General features: G+C 35.9%; 1 protein-coding gene across 1 annotated transcript in view; it reads left to right on the top strand.

The window, feature by feature from the left end:
- Window positions 1–14506, top strand: part of KIAA1109 (KIAA1109 ortholog) — a 176047-nt gene that overhangs the window by 51135 nt on the left and 110406 nt on the right. The window contains exons 20-23 of the mRNA XM_045552328.1: window positions 776–984; window positions 7745–7972; window positions 8792–8929; window positions 13089–13268. Coding sequence (XP_045408284.1) covers window positions 776–984; window positions 7745–7972; window positions 8792–8929; window positions 13089–13268 — 755 coding nt within the window. The remainder of the gene's footprint in view (window positions 1–775; window positions 985–7744; window positions 7973–8791; window positions 8930–13088; window positions 13269–14506) is intronic.

Here is a 14506-nt window from a genome sequence, read left to right as displayed (position 1 = left end):
TAAATATTTTGAAATAATTATAGCTAACTTTTGAACATTTACTATGTATCAATATTGGGCCAAGCAGTTTCCTGGTTTCCTTTATATATCATTTAATCCTTACAACAGCTAGGTGGTTTTCTCAAGATCTGCCAAACTAAAAGCAGCAGAGCTTGAATATGAAACAAGGTGTATGTGAATCTATAAATTTAAGGTTCCTGATTATGTGAAATGTTAGTTTCTTTAGTGCATTAGACAACTATCACATAATTTATAGTTTCCTTATTACCTGTGTCTGAAAAGGAATTAGAATCAAGTGATTTTTTTTTTTTTTTTTGTATTTTTCCAGTGAGTTAAGTTTCAGAGAATAGTTTCTGCAGTTGTTAATGTCTATGGTGGCTTGATAATGTCACACTGTATTTGAATAGCTATTTATGTGAAAACAACTTTGTTGTTTAAATGCCCAAGTAGAGTTAAGGTTTAGCTATGACCCAAATGTATGTTTCAGGGACTCAATGAGAGTGTTACTTATGTTACAGGAACTTTTCACTGATTCTGTGCAGTCTGATTTATGTATATCTTTCCATATTTCAATGAGGTCTATTCTTTGCTTTCATAATTATTCTTAATTCTTTGCTTTCAGGTCTGTTTTCACTGTATAAACTTATGTAAGGATTAATTGATTTCTTATTTGCAAGATAAAATTTTTTAGTGAATATTTCCTTGAAGAACATCTAAGAAGTCATTTGCTCCCCCTCTCAAACAGTAATGTTTTCCTTCCCTCAATTCATTCCAGTGTCAGAAATGGAAGAAACAATGCTATCTGTATTAAGGCCATCCCAGAAAACATCAGACAGAGTTGTTTCTTCTCCCTCCACTTCTTCACGCCCACCTATTGATCCTTCAGAACTTCCACCAGATAAACTTCATGTAGAAATGGAACTTTCCCCAGATTCTCAGATAACTCTCTATGGACCTCTATTGAATGCCTTTTTGTGTATAAAGGTATGACTTTAAAAAGAACTTACACCTTTAAACATAGGCAAAGCAGTTAATTAAAAATTGAGACCACTGAAATAGCTAGTTGGATGATTTGAAGGGTTGAGGATATGTTACGTATGGTGATGGGACTTGGGGTGCTAGACTCAATTACAAAACTATATATTAAAAATAGTACTTTTCAGTTGAGCATTTTTTTCCTGCATTTATTATATCTAGGAATGGTGCTAGCTGTTGGAGATAAAGATGATATAGCATCTCTTCTCAAGTAGATAAGCTAGAGTAATAGCTAGAAGGATAGATATGTACAAATTTTAACACATTTTAATTAATGCAGCAATAGAAGTACTTGTTGCCTGGGAATAATTGGTACCAGGAAAAGTATATTTCAAGTGAACCCATTAAAAACAGGAAAATTTTATGATAAATAATGGACAAAGATTTGTTTGTAGTTTTATTTAAAAAATTGGTTTCCATCTTAATTTCCTCCTTAATGTAATAATCTTTCAGCAGAACGTTGTTTAGTTTCCATGACTTTGTGTAGAGATGAGAGTTTGTGTTGGAGTCAATTTCTAATTTTATTCCACTGTGGTCTGCGAAGATGCATGGTATAAATTTCTATTTTTTTAAATTTGTTGAGACATGCTTTGTGGCTTAGGATATGGTCAATCTCAGAGAATGTCCCATGAGCTGATGAGAAAAACGTATATTCAGTGTTTTTTGGGTAGAACGTTCCATAAATGTCAGTCAGGCCCATTTGTTCTAGAGTTCTGTTTAAGTCCATTGTTTCTTTGTTTATTTTCTGTGTGGAGGATCTGTCCTGTTCTGTCAGAGGCGTGTTGAAGTCCCTGGCTATTATGGTGCTGCTGTTAATCATTTTGTTTAGTTCAAGTAGGATTTGCTTTATGAATCTGGGTGGTCCCATGTTTGGTGCATAGATATGTAGAATTGTTGTGTCATTACTTTTGTTGATTTGAGGACTAAGTTATCTGATATGAGAGCTGCTCTACCAGCTCTCTTTTGGTTTCTATTTGCGTGGAATATTTTTTTCCATCCCTTCACCTTGAGTCTAATTGAGTCCTTATGTGTTAGATGTGTTTTCTGAAGACAGCAGATTCTTGGCTTGTGTATATTTATCCATTCTATCCAGCCTATGTCTCTTCAGTGGGCAGTTCAAACCATTCACATTTATTGAAGGAATTGATAAGTGGTGTGGATTTTTGTTTATCCTGTTGAGTAGAACTTTGTTGCTTAGTTTTATGTCTTGAGCCATGTGGTATCTGGCCTTTGACCTTTAGCTTTTGGATGATTTTACACTGGTGAGTGTCTGTTATGCTGATCCTTGTGTAATACTGTTCTGAGTACTTCCTGCAGGGGAGGTCTTGTTTTGACAAATTCCCTCAGTGTTTGCTTGTCTGAGAAAGACTTTATTTCCTCCTCATAAATGAAACTTAGTTTTTCAGGTACAAAATTCTAGGCTGGACATTATTCTGTTTGAGAAGACTGAGAATGGATCTTCAGTCCTTTCTGGCTTCTACGGTCTCAGTTGAGAAGTCTACAGTTAGTATGATGGGTTTTGCTTTGTATGTTACCTGCTGCAATCATCTTACATCCCATAGGAGGGTCTCTTTTGTGTTTATTTCAGCCAGTCTAATGACAATGTGTCACCGTGTTTTTCCTCTTTGTGATGAATCTCCCAGGAGTCTTTTGAGCTTCTTGTACCTGGATATCTAGATTTCTAGCAGGGCCAGGGAAATTTTCCTCAATTATTTCCTCAAATAAATTATTCAACGCTTGTGTATTTTCCTCTGCACTTTCATGGATGCCTGTAATTCTTACGTTAGGCCTCTTCACATAATCCCGTATTTCTTGTAGGCTTTGCGCTTTTATTTCTCTGCTCTGTCTGTGACTGACTTGTTGAATTGAAATGTATTGTTTTCAAGCTCTGAGATTCTTCTTTCTGCTTGATCTAACCTATTCTTAAGATTTTTCCACTGTGCTTTGTAATTCTTTGAATGAATTTTTCACTCCTTGAACTTCTGTTTTATTTTTCTTTAATATTTCAATTTCTTTAGTGAATTTTTCATTCATTTCTTTCATTCCTTTTGTGGTTTCTTTGTGTTGGGTTTCCATTTTATCTTGCATTTCATTGAGCTTCCTTCCAATTCATGTTCAGAAATCTTCATCTGCATTTTGATATTCTGATTTTGGTTGGTATGCATTGCTAGAGAGCTTTTGTTCTCATTTGGGGGTGTCCTTTGGCTATGATTCTTCATACTTCCGGAGTTCTTTGTTGATTCCTTCCCATCTGGAGCAGCTCTTGCTTCTTACCTTTGGATTTTCTTTTGTTTAGATAATGACATGGCCAGTTTAATGTCTGAGGCACTAGATGGTGGTGGTGGGTGAGAATCAACCACGCCCTGTATGATGAGCCAGTAAATGCAGTGACAGGGTGTGCGAATTGACATCCCTGTCAGAAGGTGGCGTTTGCCGGGAGGAACAAGCTGCAGTGTTGTTTTTGGGTCCTGTGACCAGCTCTAGTTCCTTAGGAGACAGACTCTAGTGCCGCAGGTGGTGGATGGGTCCTGGGACTTCCAGGTGTGTCCTTACTCTCCACCTCAGCAGGGGTGGGTGGAGGAGTGAGGCTGGGTGGGGCTGGATTGGATGAGCCTGCCCTCAAACTCCACAAATGCTTTTAGCAAGGGTCAAAGGTCTGTTCCCTGCTCTGGGCAAAGCTGCCAGGGAGGGGCTGAAGTGGCCCCATTCAACCAAAAAGTCTGTGTGTGTAGTGTGGAGCAGGCCTCGCTCCTTTCCACCCTCCCCTATTCCACAGTTTCTCCCAGGCCTCTGTAGCAGGGAGGACCTCAAGCCAGCCACGCTCCCCAATGTCTGTGATGTAGGCTGGGAAATTCCTTGCTCCGAATCCTGGCCTGAGCTGGGAGTGTGGCCCTCCCATGGTAGGAGGAGTTCCCCACAAGCATGCTGCAGCTAGGACCCATTCTGCACTCTCACCCCTGATCTGCCCCTGCAGGCACCCACACATTGCAAGACTAATTCACAAATATCCCCTCTGTGCCCCCAGGCAATTTGATCAAGACCTGGATATACAGGATCTGGTCTGTGAGTCTGTCCCCTGGGTCCCAGAGGTCAAACCCTGACCATGCCAGGAAGAAGGATACTGGGCCCAAGTCTCTCTCATTCCATCTCACTAGGATTCAGTGTCCCTCCACTTTGGGGTGTGTCCTGCTCTGCTGGAGTCACTGGGCAGGCAGCACCAGGGAGGGCCAGCAGTTAGGGAGTTTACAGTTTGAACACCCCTCTGTCTGCTGCAGGACCCCAAAAGGAAAGGTCATATCATATAATGTCATATACAATGACTATATATGTGAAAAAGAAAAATGAGGGAATGTGAAAGTTCATGTAACTGAGATTGTGTTTCCTTAGATATAAAAATTAAACATTAAGAAATTATAAAGGATAAATTGGGGAAAAAAATTGCATATTTGTTTGGCTGTATATGAAAAACTGATTTTCAAGATCCACAAAAGAAACTGGGCCTGGCCTTATCATTGTAATGAATTCTAAGAAGAAAATATACTGAACATGCATTAAAATTTATTAGGACAATTTATGGAAATGAGAGGTTTTTCTGCCAATTTAGACAACATAGCAGCTCTAAGTATTAGCCCAAAGTCATCTCAGTTATATTAAAAAATTTTGTCATTCCTTTTATTGTGGATATAAGGTTGGATAGCAATACCATGTATATTGTTTTTCTGAATTGACTTCTTTTAGTCTTATTACATTTTTTGTTAATGGAAGAAAAGAAATCTGTATATGGCATAAGTGCCTTTCTTATTAAAAAATAGTTTTAATAGTCTTGGACAGAAATCTGACTATTTTCCTTTTCTTAAGAAAAAAGTAATTTTGAAAACAGTACTTGTAGGCTTTTTTCCTGCTTCTGTGATTTTATTAGCTATCCTCTTGTAACCTATTGTTGTTAATTCTTTTTTTTTTTTTTTTGATAAATGAGTATCACTGGATAACTATAAATTTTTACCTGGGAAAAACATGGCAGTCTCCTGTTACTTGAGGAAGGTTACTTGGCACTCACATAACAAAATATCTGAAAATAAAATTTCAGAGCTTTTTAAATAAATTGAAAATACAGTTTATCGTTCTTAAATTCAAGCATGCTGCAACCTTGACAAAGGAACACATTTTCCCTGTTCTATAAGAAAATAATTTTTTTCTAGGGTTGTTTAGAATTTATTTAAAAGATAATTTAAGTTTGCATGCCACCTACTATAAAATGGAAATGGAAGTTTTATTTATATTTGTGTACATTCATTAATCTTAAAGTACCATAACAGTTTGCCATAATGTGTTACCACTTGCCTTATACTTTGGTCAACTGTTTGGTAATTTTCTTTTTTTTAGTGACTCCTTAAGAAATTAACTCCTACAGATTTGGAATTCACATATTTAAAAAACAAAACTTAAATAGCACACCCAGCATTAAACATTTAACATTAGGCTAGATTTTTTTAAAGGAGTTACAACTTTAAAAGTACATTTTGTTGATAATATTCAATAGGTGCAAATGTGTTAACTCATAAAAGACTCTTAGTGTTTTATAACTACTTAAAAACATAGTCACTGACATATTTAATAAAAATTAGCAAATGTCCTCTACTATGTTGGTCATTCAGTGTTTCCTAAAGGATTTGATGTGAATTATTTTTGTTTCAGATAATTAAATGGAGATTGGTTGGTTTAGTAGCAAATTGAACATTGGACCCAAGAGAATCTTTTGTCTCTTAATTATAGTCATCTATAGGAATATGCATTTGTTTTGAGATTTAAAATTGTAAGAGACTACAAGAGAATTTTTTTAAAATAAGGGATCTGTAGGCTAGGATTGTAAAAAATTAACTAAAATAAGTGCTGGTAAATGTTTTGTGGTAAACGTTATTGTGTTGAAACTTAATAAACATAAACAGTATATGTTGACTCCTTAGGTCTGCTGTTTAGAGGGAAGGTGCGGCAGAGGTGATTGTGTCTGGAGGCTATTTGTAGATAAAATCACCAAGAAATTTTTACACTTTACACCTAACTCTGGACTCGCCTACTGTAAACCTCCTGAACCAGTCTCCAGGACTGGGATGGCATGTATATTTTGAAAAGGCTTCTCAAATGATCTAAGAGAGTACTATTGCTGTGAATAACTTTAGGTTTTTAATGTATATCAAGCTCAAGTAGACATGTTTAATTTTAAAAATTTAATGTTGGAATTTAGCATTTACTTTTTATTTGTTATTTATTTACCTTTATATTTATACTTAAATTTGTTTATGGATTCAGTATTATAAGGACAGTTATCAAGATTTCAAGCAAGTTTCATGTTGCATCTGTATTATTAATATTTAGAGGTAGAGAATAGAAGGAAAAGCATTGGTTTTGTGAGTTTGTAGATTTGGGATTTTAATATTAGTCCTCCCACTAATTAACAATGTGATTTTAGGCCCTTCAACATCCCTTCCTGTGAAAAGATATTATGGCTGGATGTTCATAAACTTAGCCAGAAAATAAATTTGTCAATAAACAAACTGCAGAATTTACCAAAATACTTGGTTCAAATATTTAACAGATAGTAACAATGTTAACAGGAATATTTAACAACTTTTGTTTACTACTGAGAGATCAAATAGGTAAAATTTAAATTCAGAATCAATGGGAAGGCAGAAGAACTTAAATTAAAATTAAATTTAAATTCTGATACAAAAGAAATTAGAATATTAACAATTGAAATACTTTTGCATTAAAAAACAAGACAAACTATTAAAAGGAAGTTTTTTTCATAACTGTTCATAGCACGTTTTTATCTCATTAATAACCAAAATTGCATATTTTTATTAAAGCTGTTAAAACAGTCCTGATAAATATTACAACAGGAATATGTGACTTATAGTATTTACCTAATTGGATTTAGCCAAATTGATTTTCTATGAATTGACCTGCTTTCCCAAAAGAATGTCCCTGGGTATTGCATCAAAACTCTGAGAGGCAAAGATTGAAAACTGTTGAACCATACAAACCTTCAAAGGTCTCTTTGAGGACCTAACGTACAAGTTTTGCTGTAATTGAGGTGGTGTCATGAAGCTTTATTACAAACTTCTGTAACACTTTGTGTGTTTTGCTACAGAATATTTATTTGCTAAGCAGCTATGTGTGTGCCTTAAATATGTATGTAATTTTTTATTTTAAGGAAATAGACCTGATACTATTTATTAAATACAATAGGTTAGGGACCGGGCGAGGTGGCTCACGCCTGTAATCTTAGCACTCTGGGAGGCTGAGGTGGGTGGATCATTTGAGCTCAGGAGTTCGAGACCAGCCTGAGCAAAAGTGAGACCCTGTCTCTATTAGAAAAAAAATAGAAATTATATGGACAACTAAAAATATATATAGAAAAAATTAGCCAGGCATGGTGGCGCATGCCTGTAGTCCCAGCTATTTGGGAGACTGAGACAGGAGGATTGCTTGAGCCCAGGAGTTTGAGGTTGCTGTGAGCTCGGCTGACGCCATGGCACTCTAGCTTGGGCAACAGAGAGAGAGACTCTGTCTCAGGAAAAAAAAAAAAAAACGTAAAAATAAATAAATACAATAGGTTAGGGAAATGCATAGTTTCCAAATTTAGGACTCATAGTGAAAACCTAATACGTTATCTCTTGATAGCAGTTTGTTTTTTCTTAATGTTTATAAGGAAAACTACTTTGGAGAAGATGACATGTATATGGATTTTGAAGAGGTTATTTCAAGTCCTGTTCTGTCATTGTCAACATCATCCAGCTCTGGGTGGACTGCTGTTGGAATGGAAAATGACAAAAAGGAAAATGAAAGTTCAGCCAAGTCAATTCATCCACTTACCTTGCGTCCTTGGGATATTACTGTACTTGTTAATTTGTACAAAGTTCATGGGCGTCTTCCTGTTGTAAGTGTTTACATATCAAAATAATCTGGAATATATTATGATATCCACCTAGCACAGGAAACTGTGTGTATGTGTGTGTGTGTATATAGTACACACTTAAAAAAGAAAAAAAATTCAGATTAAAAAACTTTTATGCTCTTTTACTATTTTAATTCTAACTTATTTTTCTTCATAATATGATTAATTGATCACTGATAATTTTACTTTCTGTTTTTCTTCTTTCATTTTAGCTCCTTCTTTGCTGTTCTGTGTAACTACCAGGATGTTGTGTCATGACATTGAGTTGTTGCATTTATAATTAGCCTGATGGGTATTTGCGGACTTTATATTTTCTTAGCTTTTTATCTCCAGACCCCAGACCAGTTTGGGGCCTTATAGTAGACCTGTTACAGAAAAGTTTCAGGCTTGACCCTGGAGGTTGAATTGTGTGGTTTGGATCCAGCACAGTACCATGGTTCACTCTAACAATGCCTCTTGGGCCTATTCGGGCTGACCTGGAATGAGATTATATTGCTCCAGGAAGCCAGGGACTTTGGAGCAGGGCCAGATTAGCTGGGGAATAGTGACTCTAGAGCACTGGGCTGCATACTGACTCCATCTCAGGTACCTAGTGTTGTACAAAGAAGAGTCACCTCTGGTTGCTTAGTGCAGCTAATGTCCATACTGGGGTACAGAGTACTTATTTTTGTTAGTAGGCACTGTTTTTCCTTTTGAAAAATCAAATTCTCTTCATCATGATGAATGTAATTTTTAGCTTCATATACTTCCTTACTGTTCACTTTTTCTATATTTTGATTATGGTATTCTGTTTGACTATAGCATGGAACTACTGATGGTCCTGAATGCCCTACAGCATTCTTGGAAAGACTATGTTTTGAAATGAAAAAAGGATTTAGGGAGACCATGCTCCAACTTATCCTGTCACCGCTGAATGTGTTTGTCAGTGATAACTATCAGGTAATGTGAAAGTGGGATGTGATAGAGACTTAAGAAATTTACTGTTCATATTTATAGAGTCAAAATAATGTGTTAGCTTCTGTGCTTGGAATAAATAGCTCCTTAAATTAGAGACTTTTAATGTAACTGTATTAAGAAGTTTCTGCTTTACGACCCATTTTGAACTTGAATAAGAAAATTGCTCAGATTTGCTTTTGTCTAACATCATTTCCATAGTCTAAAATAAATATGAAATAGACATCAGTTAATAAGTCATTAGCAAAAAAACATAAAGCGAGAAATGCACATTAAAATGATGTATAACATAACCACATTTATTTAAGAATATTCCAATATCAAACAGCAAATTTCAACAATACTAAAACTGCAATTACTTTTGCACCAACCTAATATAAGTGGATTTTAATACCAGGCAGAGTAAAATTATAACCAGGAGGATGTATCTGACACTCAAAAATCATCAATGGATGATCATTTATTATGGATTATAGTAGTAACTGATTATATTATTTAAAATAGCATACTCTCTTTTCACTCTTTTGCCATAGCTGATTATATTTTTCTTCATAGACTTCTATTTTTCATATATGTATGTTTGGCATAGCTGAGATAGTAATAGCTAAAACTTAATATGAGTGAGGCATTGTTTTTGACACAGAATGTGTTTTCTGTGTTAAACTTCTATTTTGAAATATATATATAGATTCACAGGAAGTTGCAAAGATAGTACAGAAAGATCCTGTGTGCACCCTTCACCTAGTTTTCGCTATGGTATAAATAATTTATGTAATTATAGTGTGGTATCAAAACAAAGAAACTGACTTTGGTACAACGTGTGTTCATAGTTCTGGGTCATTTTATCATGTGTAGATTCATGTAACCACCACCAAAATGGAGATACAGAACTATGCTGTCATCACAAAGATTTTATTTGCATAACACTTTAACTTGCCATAGAAGTCTTAAAAATAACACTTGTCCTTCTCTCTGTAATTAGTGGGTCATTAGAATTGGTTGTTTTTTATTCTGGGAGGCAGGTGTGTGGAGGGGGAACTCATCTCCTTTTTTCAGTCTACTGAGAAAATTAATAAAGATAAAAGGGAAAATCTCTTCTTATAGGTGAGTTCTGAGAATCTTAGATGAATATTCCTGGTTTCTTTATGATTACCTGGTCGATCTTCAACTTTTATTTATTTTAATCATTACACTTTCAAAAGGCTTTACCAGACATAAAAAACATTTTATTGAGCTCATTATGAAGGTTCACATTAACCCTTATTGAAGAGGTGTAGCAAACTTCTAGATAGACTGAATTAATAAAGTAAGATTTATTTGGGGATTAGAGAAAAAATTCATGGGGTGGAGACATCAAGGTGCTAATAGGAGTCTGGTGATATTTTGTTTCCTAGATCATTAGCACTGTATAATTTACCCCAAAGACAGGTTATATATCCTCTTGAAATTTGCTTATTTACTTAACTTGCTTATATTTTATAGTATTGATATGACTGTTGCCCCCAAATTTTTTCTTCGTTTGTCTCTGTACTATCTGATGTTCTTACATGGGAGGAGGCTTCACATTGTGACTACTCCCAATGCTCAAATCTGGGTCACACACCTGTGGCTACTTACTCCTAGTAGTATTAGTCTTAACTCAGGGCTTCAAGGTGAAGGATCTGAGGTGAAGCATGGATTACTGTGTCCAGCTTATGAAACCACACACTTTTACTTTGTGGTCATCTTATGTATTAGTTTCATAGGAGTGCTGTAGCAAAGTACCATATACTGGGTAGCTTAACAGAAATTTATTCTCTCACAGTTCTGGAAGCTCAAAGTTCTAAATCAAGGTGTTATAGGGCTACTTGGTCTCTGACGGCTAGAGGAGAAGATCCTTCCTTGCTTCTTAGCTTCTGGTGGTTGCCAGCAATCCTTGTTGTTTTCTGGCTTGCAGATACATTACTCAAATTGCTGCCTCTGTCTTCAATGCCATTCTTTTTGTGTGTCTGTGTGTCCCAGTTTTTCTCTTTTTATAAGGATGCCAGTCATATTGGATTAGGGCCCACCCTAATTCATTGTAACGTCATCGTAACTTGATTATATAATATCTGCAAAAACCCTATTTCCATAAAAGATCACATTCACAGATTCCAGGGCTTCAAACTTGAACATACCTTTTTGGGAGATGCAATTCAACCCACAGCATGATGCAAACCATAATAAAACCTCAGAGTGTAATCCTTATTGGTGTGCTATGTAGGCAACATCTTAGGAGGATAGGCCAAGGTCCACATGTATTTTTGAACTAAAAAAAATTTATAAAAAATTTTATACTGAGAGGCCGGGCGCAGTGGCTCACACCTGTAATCCTAGCACTCTGGGAGGCCGAGGCAGGTGGATCGCTCGAGGTCAGGAGTTTGAGACCAGCCTGAGCAAGAGCAAGACCCTGTCTCTACTAAAAATAGAAAGAAATTATCTGGCCAACTAAAATACATATAGAAAAAATTAGCCAGGCATGGTGGCGCATGCCTGTAGTCCCAGCTACTCGGGAGGCTGAGGCAGTAGGATTGCTTAAGCCCAAGAGTTTGAGGTTGCTGTGAGCTAGGCTGACGCCACGGCACTCACTCGAGCCAGGGCAACAAAGCGACACTCTGCCTCAAAAAAAAAAAACAAAACAAATTTTATACTGAGAATTATTGAATCTCAGTGCCAGAAGAGAACTTTATTGACCATCCTTTGCAATTCGCTCAGATCAAGCGTAAGGGAACTAATGCTTGGGACAGTTAAGTGATTTTATATAAAGTCACACAGCTTGGATGACAATAAAAAATGTATCAAAAGAGCTTCTAGAACTATTGTTTTCACTACTTGAAATTTCTTTTTAAAAGCTCCTTATAAATTAGATTCAGCCCTTATCCTCAAAAATAAAGAATATTTGTCCGAAGATGAGTTAAAAGCAGGGAACACTAACCCTGTAAGATGGCCTACACATGAAGAGGACTACCATAGTAACATTAGGTGGGGAAATATCTGTGAACTGTCTTAGTGGATACTTATATATTGGAGGCTCTGAGTACACTGGCTGTAAAGACATCTGTCTAGTCAGCACCGTCTACTTTTGGGGGCACTCTGTTAGGTGCAGTGAGATACTTGGTGAACAAGACAGAAATGGTCCTTACCCTAATGAACCTGGTGGAGAAATTAAATATTGAGGAAATTAAAGTTAAGATAAATTCAAGTGTAAAAGTGCTGCAAGGAGAGATAGGCAGTGCTTTGGTAGCATGTAATGGTTCTAGAGGGAAGAACATGATTAGATTTGCATTTTTAAAAGATTTCTGTCGTTGTTGGTAGAGTGTGAAGCAGAGAAATGTAATAAGTAAATGCTGGGAAGCCTTACAATGGTCCTGGCAAGAGGTAATGCTATTTGAACCAGGATAACAGCAGTGAAGATGGAAGAAAGTCAGTGCATTTGTGAGAGATTGGGAAGTAGATTCAACAGAAATTGGTGAGTGATGTGTAGGGCATTTCCAAGCTTATCTGATGCTGTATTCTTAATGTTCTATGGAACTAGTGTTCCATACCCTTTATTTTTCTGAATATGTGTTAGAAATTTTCTCTTTGAAATGTATGCTGCTTTTTAGTAGTGAGTGTATAATTATTCTCTATAATAGAAAACTATCCTTCTTTTGTTTACATAGTCCTCAGAATCTATGTAGATGTTGACTCCCTCCCCCCTACCCAGTTCTTCATTTTATGGTCTTATAAGGATCTTTGTTCTTCTCTTTTCTTTTTAATATTTTCATCTCATGATTCCTAGCTTTCCTACAAAAGATTGGCCTCTCATATTCCCTGTCAGAGTGCTACTGTAGTTTCGTTTTATTCATAGAGGTAGTTACCAATTAGAAATCTGTATGCTTTTTAGGACCTAGCTATCTTGCGTTCTAGTTGGGCTCTCATAGATATTGTCACTAAAGAAGCTTAATGTTTTTGGATATACCCTTCTGTGGGTCCAAGGTTGTGTTAGGAGCTTGTGGATTCTGAAGTCTTATTTTCCTGATACCATTATTTTATTATTCATCTCGGGATTGGGGGGAGATAAGCAACTAGAAATTATAATGCAATTTTCTTGTGCTTCTTACATTCTAATTATTATTGTTTTCAGCAGCGACCCCCTGTGGATGAAGTTCTCAGGGAAGGTCACATCAATTTGTCAGGTCTCCAGCTGAGAGCACATGCTATGTTCTCAGCAGAAGGTCTTCCTTTAGGAAGCGATTCCCTAGAATATGCATGGCTAATTGATGTGCAGGCTGGAAGCCTCACAGCTAAGGTCACAACACCACAGGTATGATTTTCAGAGTACTCTCTCCTGACTGACTTGCTTTTTCCTTCCTTTACCCACCTTCCCAAGAATAACTTGTGTGCATGTTCGAATGTTCATTGCCTTTCCACTGATGACATTCTGATGGAAGTCATTCTTGTAGTTTGGAATTTTCTTAGCTATAGATGAATCAGAGAAGTTTTACTTTCCTGAACCACTTATAATTGATGGGTGTACTGTTATGTAGTTCTTTATAATACTTGTAAGAATTCAAGACTTTCTTTGGGGAAAGAACTGTTCTACAAATCAAGTTAATGTGTTATTAAAATTTTATTAGTTGGCCCTCCACTGTTGGAATAATCTTCTTTTTCTAGTATATGGAATAATTTTCTAAGAACTTTGCTTTCTTGTGTATTTCTTAAGTTGAATTTAAAAGCAGCCCTTAACGATGCTAATAATTGGGTAGCACAGTTTTTTACTTGTCATGTCCTAAATCAAGATAATATGATTTGTACCTGCTATTTAGAGATGTGGAGGCTACTTTAAAAGAATAAAAGTGAATTTACTGGTAAGTAAATCTGGTCTAGAGTGCTAAAAGTGTGATCCTTTTGGATAAATTCCCCCCCCACCTCCCTGTTCCATATAATCCTGAGAAGGCTCAGAGGCCTTGAGGATTATTTAGTTCTGATTGACTACTGAAGTTTAGTTGAATTGTCATATTATTGTAACATTTCACCTGTTGAGTCATGTATTTATTATAATATGAATGCTTACCTTGGCATTTCAAAAGACTGGAATGTGGTAGAAATGTACATACTCAACTTTGACAAAAAATTACAGAATAGATATGAAATATATAATTTAGATTAGGTAGTAGCAACAAGAAGGTAAATAAAGAATCTAGATACCTTGTATACCTGGAAGAAATTATCAGAGGGCAGCAACAATATTCTAGAAATATGAAAATGAATTGAAAAGGGATATTATGGAGATGAATGACATCTCAATATAATATTAGAATGTATAATGATTTGTATGAAAATGGGTGAAAATGTATAATGAAATGTATAAAAATGGATGAAAAGAAATAATTGCTCACTGACCTTATAACTTGTAAGAAGTCCTCTCTTTATTATCTCCCATTGCCTGTCGTAAGTATACAAGTAAAAACATATAACAAAGCATATAACAAAGAAGCTTGTTTCCTAACAAGGAAATAGAGCCATGCTGATCCTGCAAGACTGGACACAATTCCTTTATTC

The sequence above is a fragment of the Lemur catta genome, chromosome 5, assembly GCF_020740605.2.
Source record: "Lemur catta isolate mLemCat1 chromosome 5, mLemCat1.pri, whole genome shotgun sequence".
NCBI classification, from domain to species: domain Eukaryota; kingdom Metazoa; phylum Chordata; class Mammalia; order Primates; family Lemuridae; genus Lemur; species Lemur catta.
The sequence above is the reverse complement of the archived record's forward strand: the minus strand, read 5'-3'. Positions and strand labels throughout refer to the sequence as shown.